Source organism: Morus notabilis, unplaced genomic scaffold, assembly GCF_000414095.1.
Source record: "Morus notabilis unplaced genomic scaffold, ASM41409v2 Scaffold1094, whole genome shotgun sequence".
Classification (NCBI taxonomy): Eukaryota; Viridiplantae; Streptophyta; class Magnoliopsida; order Rosales; family Moraceae; genus Morus; species Morus notabilis.
The window spans coordinates 364329-389427 of record NW_010365163.1 but is presented as its reverse complement, the minus strand read 5'-3'; the positions used below and the strand labels follow the sequence as shown (position 1 = coordinate 389427).

At 34.6% G+C, this 25099-nt stretch overlaps 4 protein-coding genes across 4 annotated transcripts in view; 2 read left to right on the top strand and 2 right to left on the bottom strand.

The window, feature by feature from the left end:
• The first annotated feature begins 2623 nt into the window (after positions 1-2623).
• On the top strand, positions 2624-5854 carry LOC21397387 (deSI-like protein At4g17486). Its single transcript, XM_010107448.2, has 4 exons — positions 2624-3080; positions 3828-4089; positions 4780-4847; positions 5235-5854. The coding sequence occupies exons 1-4, from the start codon at positions 2946-2948 to the stop codon at positions 5523-5525; spliced, it is 756 nt and encodes a 251-aa protein (XP_010105750.1). The 5' UTR covers positions 2624-2945; the 3' UTR covers positions 5526-5854.
• Positions 5855-7932: 2078 nt separating this feature from the next.
• On the bottom strand, positions 7933-10450 carry LOC21397386. Its single transcript, XM_010107447.2, has 2 exons — positions 10266-10450; positions 7933-9295 (listed from the first exon to the last, which is right to left on the bottom strand). The coding sequence occupies exon 2, from the start codon at positions 8868-8870 to the stop codon at positions 8226-8228; it is 645 nt and encodes a 214-aa protein (XP_010105749.1). The 5' UTR covers positions 8871-9295; positions 10266-10450; the 3' UTR covers positions 7933-8225.
• Positions 10451-16346: 5896 nt separating this feature from the next.
• On the top strand, positions 16347-17815 carry LOC21397385 (putative septum site-determining protein minD homolog, chloroplastic). Its single transcript, XM_010107446.2, has one exon. It carries the CDS (start codon positions 16485-16487, stop codon positions 17439-17441), a length of 957 nt encoding a protein of 318 aa, XP_010105748.1. The 5' UTR covers positions 16347-16484; the 3' UTR covers positions 17442-17815.
• Positions 17816-18268: 453 nt separating this feature from the next.
• LOC112093423 (UDP-N-acetylmuramate--L-alanine ligase-like) overlaps positions 18269-25099 on the bottom strand; it is a 12355-nt gene continuing 5524 nt past the window's right edge. Inside the window, 6 exon segments of the mRNA XM_024171791.1 lie at positions 18269-18358; positions 18416-18511; positions 18583-18630; positions 18633-18654; positions 18806-19056; positions 19247-19321. Coding sequence (XP_024027559.1) covers positions 18269-18358; positions 18416-18511; positions 18583-18630; positions 18633-18654; positions 18806-19056; positions 19247-19321 — 582 coding nt within the window.

Genomic DNA, 25099 nt, shown 5'->3' with positions numbered 1-25099 from the left:
TTTTTTTAACTTTTTAAAAAAATTTAAAAATTTTCCGTTTTTTTTTTTTTTTTTTTTTTTTTTTTTTTTTAACATTCTATCAGAAACTTTTCCTTTTCTTTTTAGTGGCTGGAGCAGTAAACTACAAATTTTGATGGAAATGATTGCAGTTTGCTAAAGTGCAGATTAGCTGTGGGTGGTCCCAACCCTAGCTGGAAACATTAGGCCAATTTCGGTCGAATGGAATATCCTCCATTTGCTTTGTTGAAGCAATTCCAATATGATTTTATGTATAGAGCTTGTATAATTCATGCGTTTAAGTTAGTAATTTTCATTTATTGATGGGAACTTTGTGAGAGAAACATTGACAAGAATTTTTTAAAAAAAAAAACTTATGAGAAAAAAATATTATAGTAGAATTAGAATAATAAGTTTAAATACATTAATTAAACGAGCACATAATGTTAGGATGACAGACAAGGATGAAAATATTGATATTTTCACGGAACTTTTCATATTTTGGAAGTACTGATATAAAAATAGGGATGTAGTATCTTTTCCGCATAATATCTTGAAATTTCCACATATATTTTCGTAAATATCGATATTGTCACAGAAATTTTCATTTCTGAATAAAATGTAATGTTAAATGACTGAATATCATGGAAATTTTACAGAAATTTCGTGAAAATATCGGTAAATTTCCATAGAAATTTTCGCAACTTTATATTATATTTTTATTTTATTTTTTTTTTAAAAATCTAAAAAATCTAAAAAATATGGCATGTCCAAAATTATATAAGGAACTATTCAAACTCCATGTTTTGGTATCATTACAAGTTTAAACTAATGTGTACAAAATACCTTCCAACCTCCTAGAAGCTCCTTTTGGTGTTGATAATCTATCATCATGTATCAAACCACATATGTATAGCATATGTATTATGTTGACTTTAAGCTATTTTACTTAATTTGTGAACGTGTGCTCAGTATTTATGTTATTATGATCACACTTTACCTTGCATATTTATCAAATAATTGATATTTTGATTGAGAGTTTTATCTAATTAATTCATTATTATTTATTTTAAGATTTTTAAAGTCTCATTTGAAAATAGAGTGTTTTAGTATAAATTTATGTTTTTTACTTTAATTTCCACTGATTTCGATATTTCTATAAAATTTAAGTACAGATATTTCTGTAAATATTGATATTTTCATCCTTAATGAGAGAACATAGGAGCAGAGTTGTCTAGACACTCTCCACCATTAGAGGGGTGTCACCAATATATGTGTAATGTTGTGTAGTCTCCTTATATGAATGTCTATATCCCCTTGCATTACTAGCTCTGACTTATTGCCAATTAAAATGAACCTATAAATTCGTTTTCTTTGTCAGGTAAAAGAATTTTCAAATTCGCTTTGCAGAAATATCTGGAAATATTACACTCCCAGGTTTAGAAATATGAACAGTTCCAACCTCTCCCGGCTTTCGTTTTGGATTTTATTTTTAAGTTTTTGGTGTTGTTAGTCTCCAACTCTTTGGCTTTGTAATAGTTTTAGTTACTGAACTTTTATTTTTGTTTGATTTAAAGATCTATTAGTATTTTTAGTGCCAGGAATCGAACTTACCAAAAGTATTAAATTTAAGAATAAAAAAATTCGAGGGTTGTCAAAACTTTTAATTTTTCTAAAGAAAAATGAGGAAGGCCACAAGAATTAGTCATGTCAATTAAAAGTGGTAAGAATCCTAATACTAAATGTGATTACACAAATCATAACTCATAAAATTTGGCATGTCCTTGTCTTAATAATCTATGTCCATTTATGACTATTGAGATAACACCCTTTTTTAAATAGAACAATTTAAACAAATTAATGAAAAAAGGAGGCAATAAAAAGATTCCATATTAATTTTCCATTGAATTTTAAGGATCAATTTAAAAAAAGAAATTGAGAAAATTAGTAAATTCAATGCATTGTTCTAAGATTTTTACTATTTACTATTAATTAATACCCTTTTAACTAGTATAGTTCTTTAATTAAATAATATTAATCAAGAGCAAAGGTAAAAATAAGACTCGTGCATTTTAAGAGGTATTTGTCTATTTTTTTTTAAAAAAAAAATGAGAAAATTGCTGAGTTTAAAATGAGTTTGAATTTTTACCATTTATTTTTTAGTAATACCACTTTGACAATATAATTATTTAACTAAAAAAGATATTAATCGAGAGTAAGTTCAAAATTCAAAAGTATTTTTTTTATAAAAAAAATCACGTTTTTATGGGCTCACAGGCCCAAATGAAAACTAATCGTTGGGTTTACGGGCTTTTGGAACCTCAAATGATGAACGACGAGGACACAATTTGGGAGGGCATTATCCAATTGAAAAAAGGTGTCGGTATCTTAGCCGACAATAATTGCGGTTGCATGTCCACGTGGGCCCACTTATCGTACTCCGACTAATCACTGGGCGCCGGCGGGACTCAAAAATCAGACCCAATCAGACCCACCGTCAAAAAGTAGTTGTTAAAATAACCGTCAGTCACCGTAATTTCACCAAAACTCAAGGGTAATTTGGTAACTAAATTAATCATTATCCTTAAAAAAAAGTGTGAAAAAACAGAAAATGGGTCAAATATGGATTCGCTCTCCAGTTTCTGATTTTCTGATTCTGGAAAATAACTCTTCTTGCACTAACCGTTTAAATTCAATAATTCCAGACAAAAATGTCTGGGAAATTTTAGAATTTCGAGACGAGGATTTCGAAAACTTGCAATTCTAGAGAGAGAAAACGAGGTGAGAGAAAGAGAGAGAGCGCGAAAGGTGAAAAAGCAGAGAAGTGGAAAGAAATAGAGTGGCGGAAATTTTTGAAACCAATTGAATCCAAGAGTTTGGAAGATTAGGGTTTTCAGATTTGAATTCTAGAGAGAGAAAGACAGGGTTAGGGTTTTCGGACAAGCAAAATGGCGGAGGTGAAACTGCATATATACGACGTGACGAATAGCGGATCGGAGAAGACGAACAACACCATTCTTCAGATCAACAAGATCTTCAAGGACGGTATTGGCCTCGGCGGTATTTTCCACAGCGCCGTACAGGTTTCCCTTTCGTCTCTATTCTCTACGCCTTTTTCATTCATGTGTATGTGAATCTCTGGGTAAATGTGAATTCTTGGTGGTTTATTTATTGGGAGCTATGATTTTGGATTCAGAGATCTAGGGTTTTGGTTTTCGGGTGGTTGGGCATTTGACTTTGTAGCTATTTAAACATGTCTGAAGTTTGTTGCGGATATTGATTGTTTTTAGGGGTGACTTAAGATTTTGACTCAGGTTGATTACCTAGGGCTTATGTAATTTACTAACCTGTTTTTTTTTTTTTTTCACTATATTAATGGATAGAGATTCTGATGCTGCGGTTTAGATATCTTCTAGGATCTTAATATTGGTTTATGGATAAATTAGTTTGTGTTATTCTCATGTGCATTTTTGTTATATCTTTTGAGGTGCCCATCAGAATGAATTTTATATCTAATGGGTTCTTCAGTTTGACGAAAGAGAAAAATTTTGTGATCTAATTTGTATGGAATCTTTTTTTCTTATTAGATTAGTGTGTATAGTGAGAGTTTGGCTATGATTTTGTTATTTATTAACATTTTCATATTTCCCTTCATGCTTGAGTCATTTTTGCTTTAAATTATTTCAGTGGTTTTCTGTATGCTAATTCCTTCTGATTGTTTATGAACTAAAGAATAAAACATATTTTTAAGTTGTATTGTGTTTCATCTATTTGTTGTGGCGAAGAGAAGTGTAAATAGAGTAAATTAGATAATTTATGCTACATGACAGGTTTATGGAGAGGATGAATGGTCGTTTGGGTTCTGTGAACAAGGAACCGGAGTTTTTAGCTGCCCATCTGGAAAGAATCCGATGTACACGTATCGTGAATCTATTGTCCTTGGTACGACAAACTGCACAAACTTGAAGGCAAATCAGATCTTGAGGGAGCTTAGCAGAGAGTGGCCTGGAAACTCATATGATTTGTTATCGAAAAACTGCAATCACTTCTGTGATGTGTTCTGTGAAAGGCTTGGTGTGCCAAAGCTACCAGGTAACTTGTACAAGATTTTATTTTTTACCAGCTATTCTCAAACTTTGCTGCTAACATTTACTCATTGAGTGCTGAAGATTTTTTTGATGTCAACCTGAACTTTGGTGTCTGGAACTGGAATTATCAAAGCATATATGATTGTCGTGTTTTGCCATTTTACAGTTTTCATGTGTGGTCATTGCCATGTGCATGTGCACATTATAATTATGTAGGGTGTGAGTAACGTATGTGCAACTTGTCCTATACCATTATGCATCATATTTAATACATTTATCACCATGCTGACAGAACTGCATTTCTTACATGGTTATTGGATTTCAAAAGTTGGTCAGTTAGTCATCATGACCAATTTACACGACAACAGAATTATGTACCTTAAGAATAATTTCACTGGATTTCTGGGATATTCCCCTTTGGAAATTATATTGACATGTATATATTTTATATATATATATATATATACACATACATATAAAAGAACACCACGAGCTTTTTAGATGCACAGGACAGGACTTCGCTATTGTAGGCATATGTAGTTGCAGAGAACATCACGATAACTTTTCTACTATATTTAGTTTAGTTAGTGAGTTTATGGCCTATGTGTTTGTGTCACCATTGCCTTTCTTTAATTTCAAATTGAATTTTTAAAACACCCAGTGATCATATCATAAACTTGTTTGTTTATAACAGGTTGGGTCAATCGTTTTGCTCATGCTGGTGATACTGCCATGGAAGTAGCAGGAAACACAGCATTACGGGTAAGTGGCTCTCTTGCAAAAAGCCAATGTTCTAAATTCTTATCTTCTTGAGTTATCTCTCCAACGTCAATCTGTCATATGCTTGTATAAGGGTTAACATCTTTAATTTCTAGAGGTCCTATCTTAATATGATTTACTGTTTTTAGGAATAGTTAATTTCACCAGTTTTTTAAGGATAGTGGATGCCTGTGCATTCTACATCTACTGACGTAAAAGTATTACTGGAGATTGTAATTGCCACAAGGCCACTTTTTTGCTTGCAGACATGGATATTATATGACCAAATTTTCAATTTTCCGTCTCGTTTTCATGTATGCCTCCCTATCTGTGGGTTTGAGCGCTGCCTTAGTCCAGTTAAGATGTATTGGTTTCTATTGGTGTTTGCAGTTTAGACAAGCCAAGACGGAGATTGTGCAAGTGAGCAAAGTGGCATATCGATTCCTTTTGGGTGTTACTAACAATGTTGGGGCTTCTACTGAGCCCTCTGGAAATTCGAACAGAGGCAGCGCTTCCCCTAGATTCCAAGGAGCTTGGTTCAAGAACCTAATTACTTCGGGTGCTAGACCTTCTAGTAGTTCAGCAATTGAGAACCAGGAAGAGGATGCTCTTCGGCAAAATCAGCTATCAGATGCATCGTCACCATTGCGACAAAATTCACAGTCGCGGCATGACATTTGAGGATACAGTCCATGAAACATGCTTGTTATGCAAACTAGCGGTAACCATGCAACACGATTGACTTTTGTTATTCATTTGTGTATCAATGTAAAATTTTCATTTGTTGTACAACTGAAATCTGTTCATGGATGCTCCAAGAAATTTAAAATTTAGATTGTTCTTACTATTTTTTTGTTCGCATCATGATTGCTTGAATCTGAACCTGTTTGTAAGCCTCCCTATGGCGAGTGGCCAAAGTCTTCTACGCAGTCGTTTTGGGTATGCAATGTTTTTTTTATAACTTTGGTCTTGATTTGTAAGGATCACATTTATTCATCCACATAACCGTTAAAGAGAAGGCAGCATGCTTGATAGAAAGAGCATATTGGAGTTGGGAAAGCCTCTTTACTGAGTTTTTAGTTAAAAAAATTAGCCAAAAGCTTGCGTGTTGTTGTGAAAAATACTGTTGTATTATATAAAAAGTTAAAAAATTTTATACAGTGGTAAAATAGACAAAATTGAACTCTAAATCAATATAAAATAATAAATAACTATAATAAAGAATAAAAATTAACAAATAAACCGGAAATTGTTTGAAACTGTCCGATCAAAAATTTTGACAACTTTGATTCGCACGTGAAAAGCACGTACAAGAGAAGCGCATTCAATGGGAGGAAGAGGGCAGCTTTGCAGTGGTGGGTTCCACCACTTTTTCTTTCGGCCAGCCAAGCGTCGACACGTGGCAATCTTAGAATGAAAGACGCAAAAGCCCATGCACATGGAAGGCAAAAGAGAAGGAAAAAAAATAGTAAAATTGACAATTCACACTCAAAGGACAAGGGACATAAGTAGAATTTTGGGAATGTTACATACAAGAGAAGCACGTTCAACGGGAGGAAGAGGGTAGCTTTGCAGTGGTGGGCCCTGCCACTTTTTCTTTTAGCTAGTCGGGCGTCGACACGTGACAATCTTAGAACGAAAGACGCAAAAGCCTATGCACATGGAAGGGAAAAGAAAAAAAAATGGTCAAATTGACAATTCACACTCAAAAGACAAGGGATAGAAGCGGAATTTTAGGAATGTCACTACACAATGAATACTAAATTGTGAGTGTGTAAACAGTGTACATTTCCTTTCCTTTAGTATACGTATTTTTATTTAATTTTATTGTATTATTCATGGTATTTTTATTTAAGTAATATAAAAATTTAGCACAAAACGGTGGTAAAACGGATAAAATTGAACTCCAAATCAATTTAAAATAGTAAATAACTATAATAAATAATAAAAATTTAAAAAATAAACCGGAAATGGTTTAAAACCATCCGATCAAAAAGTCGACAGCTGTGATTCGCGCATGAAAAACACGCGCAAAAGAAGCGCGTTCAGCGAGGGAAGAGAGCGACTTCACAGTGGTGGATCCCACCACTTTTTTTTTCGGACAGCCAGACGTCGACACGTAACAATCCTAGATTAAAAGACGCAAAAGGTCATGCACAGAGAAGGGAAAAAGAGAAGGGAAAAAGAGAAGCAAAAAAGAGCAAAATTGACAATTCACACTCAAAGGACAAGGGGCATAAACGAAATTTCAGAAATGTTACTGTACAAAAAACAGTAAAATGTGAGTATGTAAATAGTAAATATTGGGTCTCTTTAAGTATATATAATCATGTGTCATTCATACTAATATGATATGAAACAAGCAAATTTGCCCACCCTAATTTGAAATAGAGAATTGTGGCAGGATAAATGATATATGTTCCGACAGACTACAATTTTGAATTGCAAGATTTTTAGTTATAGTAAATTGTTATAATTTTTTTTTTTTCTTAAAGAAAGTCGATCCTTCTAATTAAAAGAATATACGCCATTAACGATGGTTCGGAATTATACCTCATCATAAAATTACTTTTTCTAAAATAAGCACAAATGATCCTCTAGTGGCCGAAGCTTAGCTTAATTATAAAAAGGTATTACTCAAGACCGCTAAGTAATTGGAAATTGAGGTATATAATAACACTAATTATTATCTGGTATTTCGTTATTGACTATACTAGTAAAAACCTTTTCCGAGTTTCAATTTCAAAGGGACTTGCCCATAAATACTATAAAAGAAAGCTGCATATGGTAAACCAAACTAAGCATGTCAGAAAGTTGGACAGCCGCAGATCTCTTTTCTTCTCCATTAACCATAGTATAGATACAAAAATACTTAACACCGTTTAATTCATTAATTTAAATTTTTAATTTGAGTTGAGATGTAACTTTATGTGAAAATTTTTTACTGTAACAAAAAAAATTAAATTTAACTGTTTCTAAGAACTTTTTATTATAACAAAATTCAAATCAGTGAAATAAATAAAACTTTAAATTTACAAATGAAAAATTAGCGCAATTCAAGATACAACCAGGCATTAAGGATTAGATATAAATTATTCTGTCAGAAGTCTGTTAATTAAGGAAATTATTGGCAAGATACCAAGATGGGTCAACTGATGTCTCAAGTCGCCAAGATCAACGCCAGAAAAAGTAGCAGCCTCTATCAACATGAAGAGACTACTACAAACATTGTTCAAACAGAAGCAATATATATATATATATGTGTGTGTGTATACAACAAAACCACAAAAGCACATTCACGAAAAGTATATACACAACATCATAAGATAATATGACCAACGCTCCCTCAGCGACTAGATAAAACGACTGCAACCTCGCCATCTACCGTCTTAGCATTCCGTTGAGCACGATTGTGTCTTCATGCGCATCCTCTGCTATTTGAAGAGATGAAACAGCCTGTGCTGCAATGAGACCAGCAGCAGAGAACCCTGTAGTTTCCCATTCATCTTTGTCGAGATACGGCCCATGAAGATCCCTTTCATAGATCCCGGATGAAAATGACCATTCACCGTTTCCCAAGCCACCCCATTTGCATCCTGATCTGTAACCATTGGAGACCCATCCAATCCCTTCAAGTGAACACATGGAAGAATCCTGACAAGGCAAGCCTGTTCTCCTTCCACCCACGAAAAGATCAATGCTGCTAGAGCAATCCCAAGGGTTAAATCCCTCTTCTTTGTTTAGCACAATCTCACACGACTCTTCTGAGTCTTCACCAATCAGGACATGCAGAGCAACAGCTTCGGCAATTGCAGCACCCTCTTCATCGAGCCTCTGCTGTTCTTCTTTCTTTTTCTGCTTCTTCTTTTCGAGTTCAGAAATGATGGCTGCGGAAGTAGCCAGGGCTTTCTCCAGGCGCCTCTTCTTTTTCTCGGCCTGTTTTTGACGATCTAACTCGTCTTTCACCTGCTTCTTTTTCACTTTTCTCACAACAGGTTGCGCTTTATTACATGCCACGTTATCCATCAGACTAACAATCTCTAACTACTAAGTTGGATTTAATCAACTTCTTTACTTAAAGAGAATTCCTCCAAAGTGTATACATAACCCTATAACTTTGTTTCCTTCTTTTTTTCCTATAGCACTAAGTAAATTCAAATAATTACCTTATTGAAAACTAATATAATGTTGTAATTCCGACAACTACACCCACTCAGGTCTGAAGGAGTACCTCATCTTACGAACAACGCAATCCCAGACAGAAACAACAGGAGATAGCAGAAGAGCAAACAGATAAGCACTAACAGATCCACCCCTTGGCACCATTCTTCCTAATTTTCCACAACCCTTGCATTTACCCATGTTAAGGAAGCCAAATGAACAGCAATGCTAATAAAAGTTGTAAAGCCACAACTAGAACCTGTTTCAAACAGCTCACATGGCCTTCCCTACTGCAGAGGAATTAAAAAAACTCAACATGTCACTATAAAGCTAAAACGATGTTCCGCAATAATTCAAAAATAAGGGAAAAAAGACGGAAAATACGATAAGTAACAGAGTAACCCAACTCTGACATGGTTTAAAACAACAACACACATGAAACAAAATTAAAGTGTCAACAAAGGAGTTTTCACCTAGCTCTTAACTGGGGTATCATCATTTAATTTATTTCAACGAGGATTGCCGACGGAACGAAATCGAATGCCATTAAGCAATTTAAGGTATTCTCTAATCGACAAGAAATTATATAAGAAACCAAATCAAGAGACGATAACATCAATCCAACATAACAGCTAAAAATTCCAGCCCATATAACGCATAATTAGATTCGAAATCTCTAGCAGGAATCAAATCAACAACAATTTCAAAAAATTAAAAAGAAATTCATAGATAAAAAGTCTAAAGTTAACAAAATCCTCAACCTAAATAGTAAAAAAGAGCAACCTAACTAAGCAAGATTCACCAATATTTTATTTCCTCACCGAAATATTATAAAAATAATAAATTGACATCCAATCTTCTTATATTTCGTATAATTGGGCCAAAATACTAATTGGTCGAATAAGAATTATGCGAATTCTCAATCTTACATCAATTTTTTCGTCCACCAAACAGAAGGAAATCCTACATCAAATTAGTCCATATCTCTGAAAGAAGATCCATAAGAGAGATTGAAACAAACACAGTAATTCAGCACGTACCCATATCTGTACGTACGTGATCCAAATCCAGATGCAGAACACAATTATATAACAGTATAAACTAGTTCTATAACGAAATTAGCACCAGATCCAATCACCGAACAATCCCGAAAACGCAAATCGAAAAGAGAGAACAGTAATTGAGATCAAATTCATACTGATAAAATTAGAAACTATAAAAATAAAAAAATAAAAAAATAAAAAAATTGAAAGCACGAACCTGGCTGCAATGATAGGAAGAGGAAAGGCCCTCCAGATTTCTGCGTTATCCGTTGAGGAAGAAAGGGGAGTACTGGATGAGGGTCTGGAATTCAGAGTGTTTGGATCGAGAGAAACGTGGTTGTGTGGGAGTAGAAAGTGAAAATTTCAAGAGAGAGAGAGAGAGAGAAAGAGAGAGAGAGAGGGGGGAATAACCGATTACATAAGAGAGGGAAGGGGTAATCGTGTAAGGCACGAATAGCATCAGTACACGTGGTGGACGCTGGGTGGGGTTGATCTAAAGGGTAAATCTAGAATATCTGACTTTCTTGTGCGTCTTTGGTTCCAATTTGGGAACCGTTTCGCTTCTGATATCATGAAACGTGGCACCAGTTTTTGTGATGGATTGGGTTAATTAAGTGGGGCCCAGCTCCACTCGATTGGAATTTCTTTTGATTCCGATCGGTTGGAAGGTCTATTCAACGGCTTGGATTGTAGATCCAAATGACATTTAAGAGATTGTGGTTAAAAACAATTCCCATGTTAAGTGGGCCATGTAAAGGGTTTGTATTGAATCAGTGTCTATTTATGGTCTTTATACTACATAGAAGGACTTTACTATAAATTTTCCAGATTACGTGGGTCATATTGCAACTTTGCTTCGGGAAGCATTTGCTCAACCGCAATGGCACTGCCGTCTTGGTTTTTTTATCATACATTAAATACTTAAGAGAGTATTGATGTATTTATTAAATATTTAATTATATATTTCCTTAAAGGATAAGTTTTTTTATTGATTTAAATTTGCTGAAATATTCCTCTTCCTAAAAAAGAAAAGTGAAAGTAAAACAAAGGAAAATTAAGGTTGCGTTAGTACGAGTATTTAAATCATGATGATTTTAATTTTAGAATTAGAATCATAATTTATGGTTTTAATTTGGGTTTCAAACTATAGTTCTGGAACCAGAATCAGAACTAGAGGTGTAAACCATCTAAAATTAAGTGGGAGGTAATTTTATTTTTTAGAGTAGTTATAGTTTAAAACATCACATTAAAATTTAAATTTTAAATCAAAATTATCTAAACTAAACATTAATTTTTAAGAACTATTTTTTACTTTTTACAAACAAAAATTTAAACTAAGAGGTTGTTCTTTTAGAGTGTAACTTGAGTGTAGTTTTTTAGTTGAATTTGAGTTATAACTTGAGTTGAAGTTATAACTTGAATAAAGTTGAGTAAAGTTGAATACAGTTAAAACTTAAAAGAACGTGAATTTAAATAAAATTAGAACTCGAGTTATCTTTTTTTGAGTTTTTTAGACAAAAGAACATGCCCTAAAACTCTCGTACCAAACACAACTTAAAACAAACTAAATAAATCGGTGTTTATATATTTATGTAGACATAATTAGTCCTCTCGTGTCGTACGAGGTGCATCAAAGTGCAGGAGTTCAGGATTGAGATTCGGGTAGTGTTTGGCAGGCCTAATGAAATCCAGCGTTTAGTAGACTTGTGCCTCGTATAAACTAAGTAGTATTATTATGAATGGCATTTTTGTTTTTCTCCTTTTTTTTTTTTTTCTTTTAATTAAGCAATCATTAGTTCATTACCATTACCATGAGACAACGAAAAACAAGTCTAAGAAAATAAATACTCCTTTGATTTCACTTTTTTTTTTCCATTCTTAAATCATATATGTCTCATTCATGGTATGGTAGAGTAAAAAAATTCACTATTTTTAAATTCAAATCACCTGTTCAATTATGATATCTAACTAAAGGTGTCAAGTCATTTAAACAAAATAAAATGCTTTTTAATTAACCTTTTCATATTTTAATATTTGAGTCTACCAAATAACATAAAAATATGTGATTACTTAGGCATCAGGGATTTGGAGAATTTAATATGGAGAAGTAGAGCTATGTCTTTATAAGATACTAATTCAGTAAAAATTGAGCAGTGGTTTAAAAGTAATTCTCACACTTAACATGTTACAAAATTAGATAGATTCAGGAAAGACCTAGTGATAGTTATGTAACAAGACCTTAAGGATTCATCTCTTCTGCACTTTAATTAATTATTACAAGCTCGAAAGCCAAGTAATTTTTAATTTTATTAAGCTAATCGATACTCATTCATTTTACCGATTCGAGTTTAAAATTTAAGTTTTGTTACAGTAAAAAGCTCTAAAAAACAGTTATATCTAACTTTTTTACTAAAATAAAAAGTTCTTACATAAAGCCACATCTCAATTTAAATTAAAAACTTGAATCAATTAAATGGAGTTCTCCCCAATCTCATAAGAAGATTGCAACAATAGAGAAATTGTCAACAAGTACTCATAAAACAATAACGAAGCTCTCATCTTCACAAGCACCAAGTTGGAAAATTTTTTGTTCCAATCTTCACAATCACGCATAGTATTTTATTATTTTAAGTTTTTTTATTTTAAAATCATTCTTAATTATTATTTGTTCATTATGGTTCTAACCGAAATCAATTACGTCAACACCCCTTAATTAAAATAATAGACGGATACCCGTTCTGTTAGTTGACCGTGAGTTGACCGTCAATATTGACCATTAAATTTTTAAAAAATGCCAAAAAAATAACCCTCTATTCACTAAAAAATGTTTCTAAGTTATACATAGTATTAGAAAAGAGGTTTATACCCTTATTTAGCATCAAAAAATAAATTTAGTTAATTTTTACACATTTATAACTATAATTTTCACTATAATAAAAAGTTAAAAACAAATATTTTTTCGATTTTCTTTTTCTAAAAATCCTTTGTTTTAATAATGTTCTCCATCCACTAAACTAGCATATTAAATAAAAAAAACTGTTTAATATTTGGTGCATTATTAGGACAAACTATATTATAATGAAAATTAGTTAATTAAAAGAATGAATTAAATTAGAAAATTTTATCCTAATACTGAAACACAAATATAGTTTAAATTAAACTTAAAACATTAATGACAAAAAAAAAATTAAGGACAGTTTTATATGCACCTCTTTTTTTACTCTCTACACCTCTCTTAAATTAAAATTTTCAAATTATAAAAACACCCTTAAATAGAATGACAAAAAATAACAATAGATTTAATTATATAATTAAATTTTATTACAAAAAGGAAATTAATGATCGAGGGGTTTTTTTTTCTCTCCGCACACTCCTAATATGATATTGACAAATTATAAATTATTTATATTTCAAAAATCTATAGGAAAACCTAAATTTCTATCTTTCAAACACTATTCTAAAAATTTACATGAATGTATGTCAAATTTTCTTTACTATTCTTTTTCATTTTGTGTTTATATATGTTTACTAATCATTTTTTAAGCTAATCATTTTATTATTATTATTATTTTTTGTAACGTGAGATTATGGTTTCCAAGGTCTATTCTGTCTCTTCTCTATAGAGTTGGTTGTGGCGTCGGTTTTTTGCTCAAACACTTGCGTACATGGTTGTATATATATCTTCCTGCACTAATTTTTTTTAACTGATCAGTAAAACTTTTTTTTTGGTCTGCTATGCAATCTGAGGGCTGACCAACTCACATTTTGTTTTTTTTTTTGTTTTTTTTGTTTTTCATTTACTCTTTTTTTATTATTTATAGTTTTTATTGTAAATTGTTTATTTATTTTTCGTTTGCTTTGTATTTAGATTTTTTTTTAAAGGATGACATTTCTATTTAACGTAATAATATTTCTTCAGATTACCGAATAGACTACACAAATAAATTTACGACAAAAATTAAAATACGATTTTTCTTCTTTCTTTTTTTTTTGGAAGAAAATCAAGATGAGAATTAGCGGCTCTGGCTGTGACTTTTGTTGGCTTTTTTTAGCCTTTGATTTATAAAAGTTGCTCATTATAAAAAAAAAAAAAAAAAAACCAACAACAAAAGACAGTAATAATAGAAAATAAAGAGATATAAACAAAAGACAGAAGAGGGTGTTAAGAGTACAAAAATGGGTATAGAAAGAAATGAGGAGAGTGCAAATAAAAAGTTGTGTTCGGAGTTGTTTTTGTTTTTCACGATTTTTGAGAAAGAAAAAATGAAAACGGGAGAGAAACACTTTTTGTACAATTAAAGATAAAAAATAAAAATAAAAATGATTTTTTAATTTAGTGTAAAATAAGAGAAAAATGAAAAATGACTTTTAGTTGTTTTTCATTTTTTGTTTTCTTTTTCTCCTCTCTCAAGCAGATAGGGAGAGAGAAAGATATTAATAGATTTTTTATACTTAAAATAATTTCTTAATAAAACTAACAAACACATTTTCAAAAATAATTTCTGTGAAAACGTTTTCATTTCTATTTTTATACAAAAAACAAAATCACAAACGCATTTTTAAAAATAATTTATGTGAAAACGTTTTCATTTCCATTTTTATACAAAAAATAAAATTATTTTGGAATGAGTTCCAAACGCACCCAAACTATCATTAATAATTTTATTAAAATAGTTAGGGGTAATTTTAGAATAATATGAGTGTGTAGAAAGAAAATTTAACTATTTCAAAATTATATAGCGTCTGTAGTTAGAAGGGAGTATTGAGAGTAAAAAAAGGAGAGGGTGCATATTTTTTTAACCTATGTTTACGTTAAGTCTTTAAAAAATATTACAACACATCCTAACACAATTTTTTATTAAAAAAATCAAATAAAAAAAAAAAGAAAGCAAACAAATTTAACACAAGGGTAGTTTTGACATTTCTCACTAAAATTTAATAGTGTTTCAGATACAGGTGTTACTGTTATTAAATTCGGTTAAGGAAGTGTCACTATAATTTTAATAAAACACAAGAGGTGTCACTATAATAAGCCCTTACGGTTTTTATGTTAGTAAGTAGGAAGCACATTAATATGAAACGAAATATAAAATTTTTACTGGGGACACAGATGATCCTGATTCGCTTGATCATGCCATGTTTGCAGTTTTGGAGTTAAGCAAAATGAAGGTATACACAAGTATTCTCCATTCCACATATTGATACGTCGTGATTCCGTTTACGAAACTAACGTAATAGTTAAAGTTGTTGTGGCATGTTTACTTATCCGTAATCGGAGTGGACATGAATCGGAGTTAGAATAAACTGTTTACTTTAGGTTATAGGAATCAGAATCAGTCCCAATCCCATTCATGTGTTTACTTACACCCAAAATCAGAATAAACTGTTATAAATTTACTTACCTACCCTTTTAGTAGATTTTTGTGTGTTGAACTTAAAAAAAAAATTGTATATTATGCTAATTATCTTAATATTAGGATAACTGATTAATAATTAGATTTTTTTAATCACAACTAAATTTTATTAATTAGTAATTAGAAATTGTAATGGTCTAGATCTTCAGGAATCTTTGAATTGATGTTGTGCAATCAAGGGGCAAAACATAGTTTGATCACAGATTGAACAAATAAACACAAAAAATAAAAATAAAATAAACTTGCAATTCAATAAAAAAGAACCACAGTGATTTATGTTATTGACTCACCTTGAAGAGAAAAGGAATACTCTTGGTTGCTGTGGATGCAATATTGTGTTTTGAGGAGAAGAAAATATCAGATGAAATGAGCAAAGAGATACGAGAGACGTGAAAATAAATTAGAACATTTTCAATTTTTTACTTTTTACTTTTCTATTCACAAATTTGTTAGTAAAATTAGAGGCAAAATCATAATTCATATTTACTATTAGAATTGAGAGTGCCAATCCTGTAGAGAGTGGGGAGAGTGTTAATTCTATTCCTCAACCTCAAATTGGTATGAGACTCACACATTCCTACTTTTATTCTAAGATAAAAATGGATAAATAAAAATGAGGTTGATTCTGATTCTTAATTTTTATTTCTCACTCCTCATAAATAAACATGCTATTAAAATTTTAAAATTAAAAAGAAACAAATGTTACGTTTTAAAATTAGCAGAGTAAGGTCTAAAATTCAGTGGAAAAATTGAAATTAATCCATCCCTTTTGCCATGGCCACGGCTCCAACTCCAAATTCAGGTTTATAGACTTTTCCCAATGAAGGGGAAAAAATAAAAGTAATAAAATTTGGGGAAATTTATTAAAATTAGTCCGAAATTTTCCCAAATAAACACCATTGCAGAGTCCAAAATTATCACTGGGAACACTCACAGACAGTCCAACTCTCTTCACTTCCCCCACAAAAATGAATCTTTTCCTCTTCAACTTCTAAAACTCTCTCTCTTTCTCTCTCTAGAAAATGCTCTCTCTCCGATTCCTCCCTTCCACCAACTTCCAGTTCCACACCCCCAAAACCCCAAAACCCCCAAGATTCCCTACCCCAAAACCCCTGGCCGTACGGTCCGTCCTCCAATGGAATAGGAAGCCGGAGCTGGCCGGAGAAACCCCCCGCGTGGTCGTCATAACCTCCGGCAAGGGCGGCGTCGGCAAGACGACGACCACCGCGAACATCGGGCTCTCCCTCGCCCGCCTCGGCTTCTCCGTCGTGGCCATCGACGCCGATGTCGGCCTCCGCAACCTCGACCTCCTCCTCGGCCTCGAGAACCGCGTCAACTACACCGTCGTCGAGGTCCTCAACGGCGACTGCCGCCTCGACCAGGCCCTCGTCAGGGACAAGCGCTGGTCCAATTTCGAGCTCCTCTGCATCTCAAAACCTAGGTCGAAACTCCCCATCGGCTTCGGCGGCAAAGCCCTAATCTGGCTCGTCGACGCCCTCAAGTCCCGCCAAGAAGGCTGCCCAGACTTCGTCATCATCGATTGCCCCGCCGGCATCGACGCCGGCTTCATCACCGCCATTACTCCGGCCAACGAGGCCGTCCTCGTCACCACCCCGGATATCACCAGCTTGAGAGACGCCGACAGAGTCACCGGGCTTCTGGAATGCGACGGAATAAGGGATATAAAGATGATTGTGAACCGGGTTCGGACGGATATGATAAAGGGCGAGGATATGATGTCGGTGCTGGATGTGCAGGAGATGTTGGGGTTGGCTTTGCTTGGAGTGATTCCCGAGGATTCGGAGGTCATAAGGAGCACAAACAGAGGGTATCCTCTGGTGTTGAATAAGCCGCCGACATTGGCTGGGTTGGCTTTTGAGCAAGCGGCTTGGAGGCTGGTTGAGCAGGATAGTATGAAGGCTGTTATGGTTGAGGAAGAGCCCAAGAAGAAAGGGTTCTTCTCCTTCTTTGGTGGGTAAGATTCAAATATTATTATTATTTTTATATATAACACTTTTGTTGTTGACAGTTTTGGAGAATTTTTTTGAAAATTTGATGAGGGATTGACGTAAGTGTTATTGAGCTAGGCTTGTTAGAAGCTTTGTACAGTGGGTCTTCAAAGTTTGCCCCGTCTTGATTTCTGTTATTTGTTTTGATCTATTCGATTGTTTGGTTTTGTAGTATTAGTTTTGAAGATTGTGTCTGTTGCTCATAGTTGAGATCGGCTGAACAATGGCTTCTGTTCTTTAGTATTAGTTTGGAAGATTGGTGGCTCTAGGATTAGTTGTTCTACTTATCGTTGAAGGAAAATGGAATGGTTATTGCAATGAATTTATATCCTTTATCTTGAGCTTCATGGACCAAAAATATAGAAGATTCGTGAACTAACTAATGTTCAGAGCATTTTGCAATGCATTTGGTATGTTAGAGCTAGTCATTTATTATGATTCATGATAGCATCAAATGACAATGACAATGACGCATGAATGTCTTGAATTATAACAAAGAACAAGATGTAACAAAGTTTGCATCATTGGAGAGCTAGTCATTTATTATGATTCATGATAGCATCAAATGACAATGACACATGAATGTCTTGAATTATAACAAAGAACAAGATGTAACAAAGTTTGCATCATTAATTTGGTGGTTTCATTATGTTATAGACTAGACATACTTTATCAACAAGATCTTAATGACTCCCGGGAGGTATCTGGTTGAATTATTTCTTTAGCAGTCATCTTCTAGTCCTCATCATGTTTCCTGCCCATCGTACCAAATCCGCGAAAATGCCAATGTGATTTGATCAGCAATGGAGCAAAGGGATTCCCCAAGAATAAAACGAATAGCAGAACATAACACATAATTGGTCATGCACTTCCTCAACAACCATCATCTACACATTGTTGGTAGTCAGAATGGTAGGGAAATTAAAAAGGAAATTTTTTATTACCAGCGAAGGAATGTATTCAGATGGGGGGCCAATTATCGAATTAGATAACTCATCTCCATTGACATTCCAACTGTCTGTTTCTCTAGACGCATAAACCTGAACAATCTAACTGTTAGAGGTCTCTAGCAATAGGATGATGCAAGAACACTGTTAGAAGATAACAGTACCCTTGTTAAAGCAACTTGGTCCGCGTCACTACGGGCAATGGCAAAGTCATATCCTTTAGTGCTGCTAGACGACTGCAGAAATTATGATAAATTAAATTCGCCTTAACAAAAAAAAAAATAATAATAAAAGATATATTAAGTTCACAAGACATGCCTTGTGCTAAATTATGCAGAGTTTTCTACACAGAAACTCTCCTCGTTATAACTTTACAAGAGTGACTACCTGTAAGTATGAGGCTGAAACACAGCCAACAAAGCCTTGTAGGGGAACCTCTGCCGTGCTGATTGAAGAACTGCACGGATTTCTGTGGGATGATGAGCATAGTCATCAACTATATGGCAACAGCATATACTGCCAATCATCTCAAAACGTCTTGAAATGCCTCCAAAATTCTGTAAGTGCAATCTCAAACGATTGACTGTATGATAAACTTGTCTTTCATTTCCAACCATTGTCACCGCCGCGGCAATGACCTGTAATAAAGAGTAAGGCAACATTGAAATGGAATGACAGAGGGCAATTCAATTAGCATTGCAACATAAGCCTTTGTCGCTAAGAAAAATATTAGTATCTAACAAAAAAGTGATTCTACAGACTCAAGATGCCGGAATTGGAAAGTGTTGATGAATCAACAAACCAACAAACAACTTGCAAGTTGCTCACCGCTAATGAATTGAGGACATTATGAATCCCTGGAATCTGTAGACTGATGTCTGCCACTGGACAGCCCCAATGACACTGCAGGAAATCGAATTTTCTTGCTTATACAAGGTTGGAAGGTAAAACGTATGCAAATGAGGTTTCAAATATCCTAGCAGAGGAGATAAAATAAAAAGTGCATGATGGTTGCGAAAGGTTGAAAACGTGAACATGTGCTTCGGGACTTGAAAACTAATTTGGTACACAATTAGGAATCAAACAAGCACTTGGGACACCTTAATATGCCAACTTCATTGCTAATATACGTAAAGAGTCTAGAATCTCCAAACTTAAACTTTTCCATCCCTTTTATCCTTGGAAATGAAACAACGAAACGCCAAGCAATATCATAATGAGGGATTATTTTAATATGAATGAATCATAACTCTAATTGGGTTATGCACAAAATTCTTATACTTGTATGTTTTACTTGTTAAAGTAATTTTCATCATCGTTTCACAACACTTCCACATCTTTGTGTTGGGTTTTAATTTACCATGTGGGCTTATATGTTTATTATTGTGTTAGAGGCTATCATATTAGGTTGAGCCCATTTAAAGTGATCTGATAAGACTTTAAGTATTTTGAGTTTTAATGCATCTAATTAAGTATGGGCATTTTATGTGTAGAGACCAAATCATTATTTCTACTTTTATGATGAGCCAAATTAGAAATAATGAAAGTTAATAGGCAGTTAACTTATATACGGTTATGGTCCCCAAATCACACGTACATTTCATTCTATTTCTGACATCCCATCATCAGAGAGAATAAAGAGAATCCAAAGGAAACTTCAAAGGACTACGTGTAGATTTGGAAGACTAACCGCAAGACTTGTGATTTGATTCCATCATGACTGATTCGGATATGCTTCCGCTTAGATCATAAATTCTTAGTGATACAACATGAACGATCCGGTATTTGGTGAAGGTTTTCACCCTAAAACAATTTTTCTAACAAGTGGTATCAGAGCATATTCATGTTGAATCATTAAGAATTAAAATTTTTGGAGATTCAAGTTTATATATATATATATATATATGAATCAGTTGAATCTATCCAGAAAGTGTATAGGCTGCACCGGTAAAAGAACTGCGGCTGTCTGCCGCGCCGTTGGCCGCTTGGATTTCTCAAGGCTCGCAATTGTTGCTCTGGGCCTCAAAGCCCAGAGCCATTAGAAATTAAAGAACAAGGGCCCATCTGGGCCCCTGATCAAAAAAAAAAAAGAACAAAATGGAAACTTAAGGCAGCCTGCGGGCTGCACTCAAGGTCACAGGCCCAATTGGGCCTGTGTGTTAGGAAAATAAAGCCGCAGGTGTAACCTGCGGCTAAGGTGTGTGTGTGTGTGTGTGTATATAATGAGAAAATGTTTTTTTTGGTCAATTTCGGTGCTATTTAAATTCAAATTTTGGTACTATTTTTAAGGTGTATAATATTCTAAAATGAATTAATGGAAGCAACATGTTGCCAAAGCAATCTCTCTTGTGAAAATTAATTTAATTTAGAATATTAAACAGTTGTGTGTGTGTAATTCATGCGGATATTGGCCTGCCCAAAGGAAGGTCAATATTTGGCCGAATTACATACGCACCTGTGGTGATAAGCATGTGATGATTATTCAATTTTTACATGTGAACAACAAATCGGCCCAAAGGAAGATTTATTGTTCGACATGTTCTTATTATCAGTGTTTGATTACTACACCAAGAGTACCACTTACAAGTTAATATTTTTGTCCAAAGACTAAATATTGATGTTGTGCTCGGTATCTTGTGATGGGTCCTACCATTATTTGCATAATATGGTATTTATGTGAGTTTTGTTTTGTTTTGTTCTCTGTTTTTATGGTATTTATGTGAGTTTTGTTTTGTTTTGTTTGTTTTGTTCTCTGTTTAGTTTATAGTTCTGCTGCAAATATCTCTGCTAGCATAAATTCTATTCCTATGCTTAATGGCACCAATTTTAAGGCATGACAAGAGAATGTCTTGATTGTTCTCGGAGTCATGGACCTAGACCTTGCTTTACGAGTCGATTAACCTAATGCACTCACTGATAAGAGTATCTCTCATGATAAGAGGGAGATGGAAAAGTGGGAACGATCAAACTGTATAAGTCTGATGGTTATGAAGCGTGCTATTCCAGAAGCTTTTTGGGGCACTATGTCCGATAAGGTTACTATGGCTAAGGGTTTCCTTGAGGATCTAGATAATAGGTTTGCCAAGAATGAAAAGGCTGAAACTAGTACACTTTTAGCAAACCTTATCTCAATGAGGTACAAAGGGAAAGGAAACATCAGGGAGTACATTATGAAAATGTCTCACATTGCTTTAAAACTGAAGGCACTCAAGTTGGAATTATCTGAAGACTTGTTAGTGCACTTGGTTCTGATTTCTCTTCCGGCACAGTTCAGTCAATTCAAGGTGAGCTATAATTGTCAAAAGGACTCTTGGTCCCTTAATGAGCTCATCTCACATTGTGTCCAAGAAGAGGAAAGGTTGAAGCATGAGAAGGCAGAAAGTGCTCACTTAGCCATTACCTCTAAGGACAAGAAGAATAAGAAGAGAAAGAAAGATAATGATGTTGCGGATTCAGCACCACTGAAGAAACAGCAAAAGGAACAAACTCAGGATGGCTGTTACTTCTGTGGAGTTGCAGGTCATAAGAAGAAACAATGTACCAACTATCATGCATGGCGTACAAAGAAAGGTATGCTTTTTAATTTGGTTTGTTCTGATGTTAATTTGACTTCGGTACCTAGACACACGTGGTGGATAGATTCTGGTGCAACAACTCACATTAGTGTGTCTATGCAGGGTTGCCCGAGTTGCCAAAAACTAAGTGATGGTGAAAGATACATCTATGTTGGCGACGGCAAGTCGGTGGAAGTCGAGGCAATAAGAACTTTTAGATTATTGTTAAGAACTGGTTTTTATATGGATTTGAATGAAACTTTCGTTGTACCATCATTTAGACGGAATTTGATTTCTATTTCTGCTTTGGACAAATTTGGATATTGTTGTTCATTTGGAAATGGAATATTTAGTCTTTTTCAAGATTCAAAATTGATTGGTACCGGTTCTTTATCAGGTTATGATAATCTATATTTGCTTGATACAGTTGCCTCTTTTAATGAATCCTTGCATGTAAATACACAAGGTGTAAAGCGCAATTAACCAGTGAGAATTATGCCTCGTTGTGGCACAAGAGATTAGGTCACATCTCTAAAAGGACAATTGAGAGGCTTGTGTCTGACGGGATTCTCGATCCCCTTGACTTTATAGATTTTGATGTGTGCATTAATTGCATAAAGGGGAAACAAACAAACATCAGGAGATTGGGTGCTAACAGGACTTTAGACATCTTAGAACTTATACACACAGATATTTATGGACCATTCCCTACGGCTTCTTGGAATGGTTAACAATATTTTATAACGTTCATAGACCATTTTTCACGATATGGCTACCTTTATCTCATCCGTGAGAAATCATAATCATTGGATGTGTTCAAGAACTATAAAGCTGAAGTTGAGAACCAACTCAGTAAAAGGATTAAAAGTGTCAGATCTGACCATGGTGGTGAGTACTACAGCAGATATGACGGATCAGGTGAACAACGTCCAGGACCGTTTGCTAAGTTCTTAGAGAAATACGGTATCGTCCCACAGTACACCATGCCGGGTTCGCCTAGCACGAATGGTGTTGCTAAAAGACGAAACAGAATGCTTAAAGATATGGTGAGGATTATGATTAGTCATTCTACCTTGCCAGAATCACTCTGGGGAGAAGCATTAAAGACCGCAACATATATACTCAACAGAGTTCCAACTAAAGCGACTGCTAAAACCCCTTATGAGCTTTGGATGGGCAAAAAGCCTAGTTTGAAGCACTTATACATTTGGGGATGTCCAGCTGAGGCAAGGCCTTATAGGCCAAATGAAAAGAAACTGGACTCAAGGACTATCAGTTGCTATTTTATTGGATATTCTGAAAGATCCAGGGGTTACAAGTTTTATGATCCCATGACTAAATCAATTTTTGAGACGGGAAATGCCCGGTTCTTTAAGGATGTTGAGTTTTTCGGGGGAGAAAGAGTTAGGGACTTTGTCTTTGAAGAGGAATACATTGATATTCCTCCAATTGCTATTGATAATGATCAGGATCAAGCTCTTATACTTCACATTGTTCAAGAAGCAACTCCGGATTCAGACGATGTCATTGAACCTCCCGTTCAAGTTCAAGAAGTTGTTCCAGAAGAACAAACTCTACAACCTCAAGAACCAATGCCATTAAGGAGATCTACTAGAGAGAAGAGAAGTGCAGTTCCGGACGATTACATCGTATTTCTCCAAGAACATGAGGTTGACATTGGAGTGGTGGAAGATGATCCAATCAACTTCCGTCAAGCCATAGAAAGTTCTAACTCTCAAAAGTGGATTGATGCCATGAATGAAGAGATCAAGTCCATGAACGACAATGACGTATGAGATCTAGTCCCATTGCCTGAAGGTGCGAAACTGATTGGTTACAAATGGATATTTAAGACCAATAGGGATTCGAAGGTCGTTGTGGAAAGATACAAGGCACGTCTTGTCGCTAAGGGCTTCACACAGAAAGAAGGCATCGATTATAAAGAGACTTTCTCTTCGGTTTCATCGAAAGACTCGTTCAGGACCATAATGGCTTTGGTGGCGTATTTTGACCTTGAGTTACATCAGATGGATGTTAAGACTGCGTTTCTCAATGGTGACATTGATGAGACAATTTATATGGTGCAGCCAAAAAACTTTGTATTGGGCAATGCAAAGCAAATGGTTTGCAAATTAAAGAAATCCATCTATGGACTCAAGCAGGCATCTCGTCAATGGTATTACAAATTTCACCAAGTTATCATCTCATTCGGTTTTGAGATGAACGCTGTGGATGATTGTATATATCACAACTTCAGTGGGACTAAGCATATATTTTTGGTTTTATATGTCGATGACATACTGCTTGCCAGTAATGATATAGGTTTATTGCACGAAACTAAGAGATTTCAAGTAAAGAAATTTGAAATGAAAGATCTTGGTGACGCCTCTTTTATTTTAGGGATTCAGATACACCGAGATCGGTCTCGTGGTATTCTTGGATTATCACAAAAGAGCTATATCGAAAAGGTACTTAAGAGATTTGACATGCAGGATTGTAAACCAGGTGACACCCCTGTAGCTAAGGGAGATAAGTTCAGTTTAAGTCAATGCCCCAAGAATGACTTTGAAACTAAAGAAATGCAGAAGATTCCTTATGCTTCGGCTGTAGGGAGTCTAATGTATGCTCAAGTTTGTATGCGTCCTGATATTGCATACATTGTTGGGATGCTAAGGAGGTATTTAAGTAATTCGGGAATGGATCATTAGAAAGCAGTCAAACGGGTCATGCGGTATTTACAGAGAACAAAAGGTTACATGCTCAAATATAGGAGATTGGATCAGTTGGAGATCATCGGTTATTCTGATTCTGATTTCACCGGATGCCAAGATAGTAGGAGATCCACATCAGACTATATCTACCTGCTTGCTGGTGAAGCTATTTCCTGGAAGAGTGCTAAGCAGACACTCATAGCTTCTTCCACCATGGCAATGAAGTTTATAGCATGTTATGAGGCATTCAACCATGGGATATGGCTGTGGAACTTTGTCACTGGGCTGCGCATTTGTTGGTTGCCGAATTGAATCCGGCTGCGGAAGCGTGGTGGTGCGGGGAAGAGGCGGATCGTGTATAACAAAAATTTTCATAAAACTTTTGAGATACTCTATAGATTATATTAATTTATGCA

Coding starts and splice junctions, on each gene's coding strand:
- LOC21397387 (XM_010107448.2), top strand. CDS start 2,946: ATGGCGGAGGTGAAACTGCATATATACGACGTGACGAATAGCGGATCG. Junction 3,081..3,827: donor TTTTCCACAGCGCCGTACAG/GTTTCCCTTTCG, acceptor GCTACATGACAG/GTTTATGGAGAGGATGAATG. Junction 4,848..5,234: donor CAGGAAACACAGCATTACGG/GTAAGTGGCTCT, acceptor TGGTGTTTGCAG/TTTAGACAAGCCAAGACGGA.
- LOC21397386 (XM_010107447.2), bottom strand. CDS start 8,870: ATGGATAACGTGGCATGTAATAAAGCGCAACCTGTTGTGAGAAAAGTG.
- LOC21397385 (XM_010107446.2), top strand. CDS start 16,485: ATGCTCTCTCTCCGATTCCTCCCTTCCACCAACTTCCAGTTCCACACC.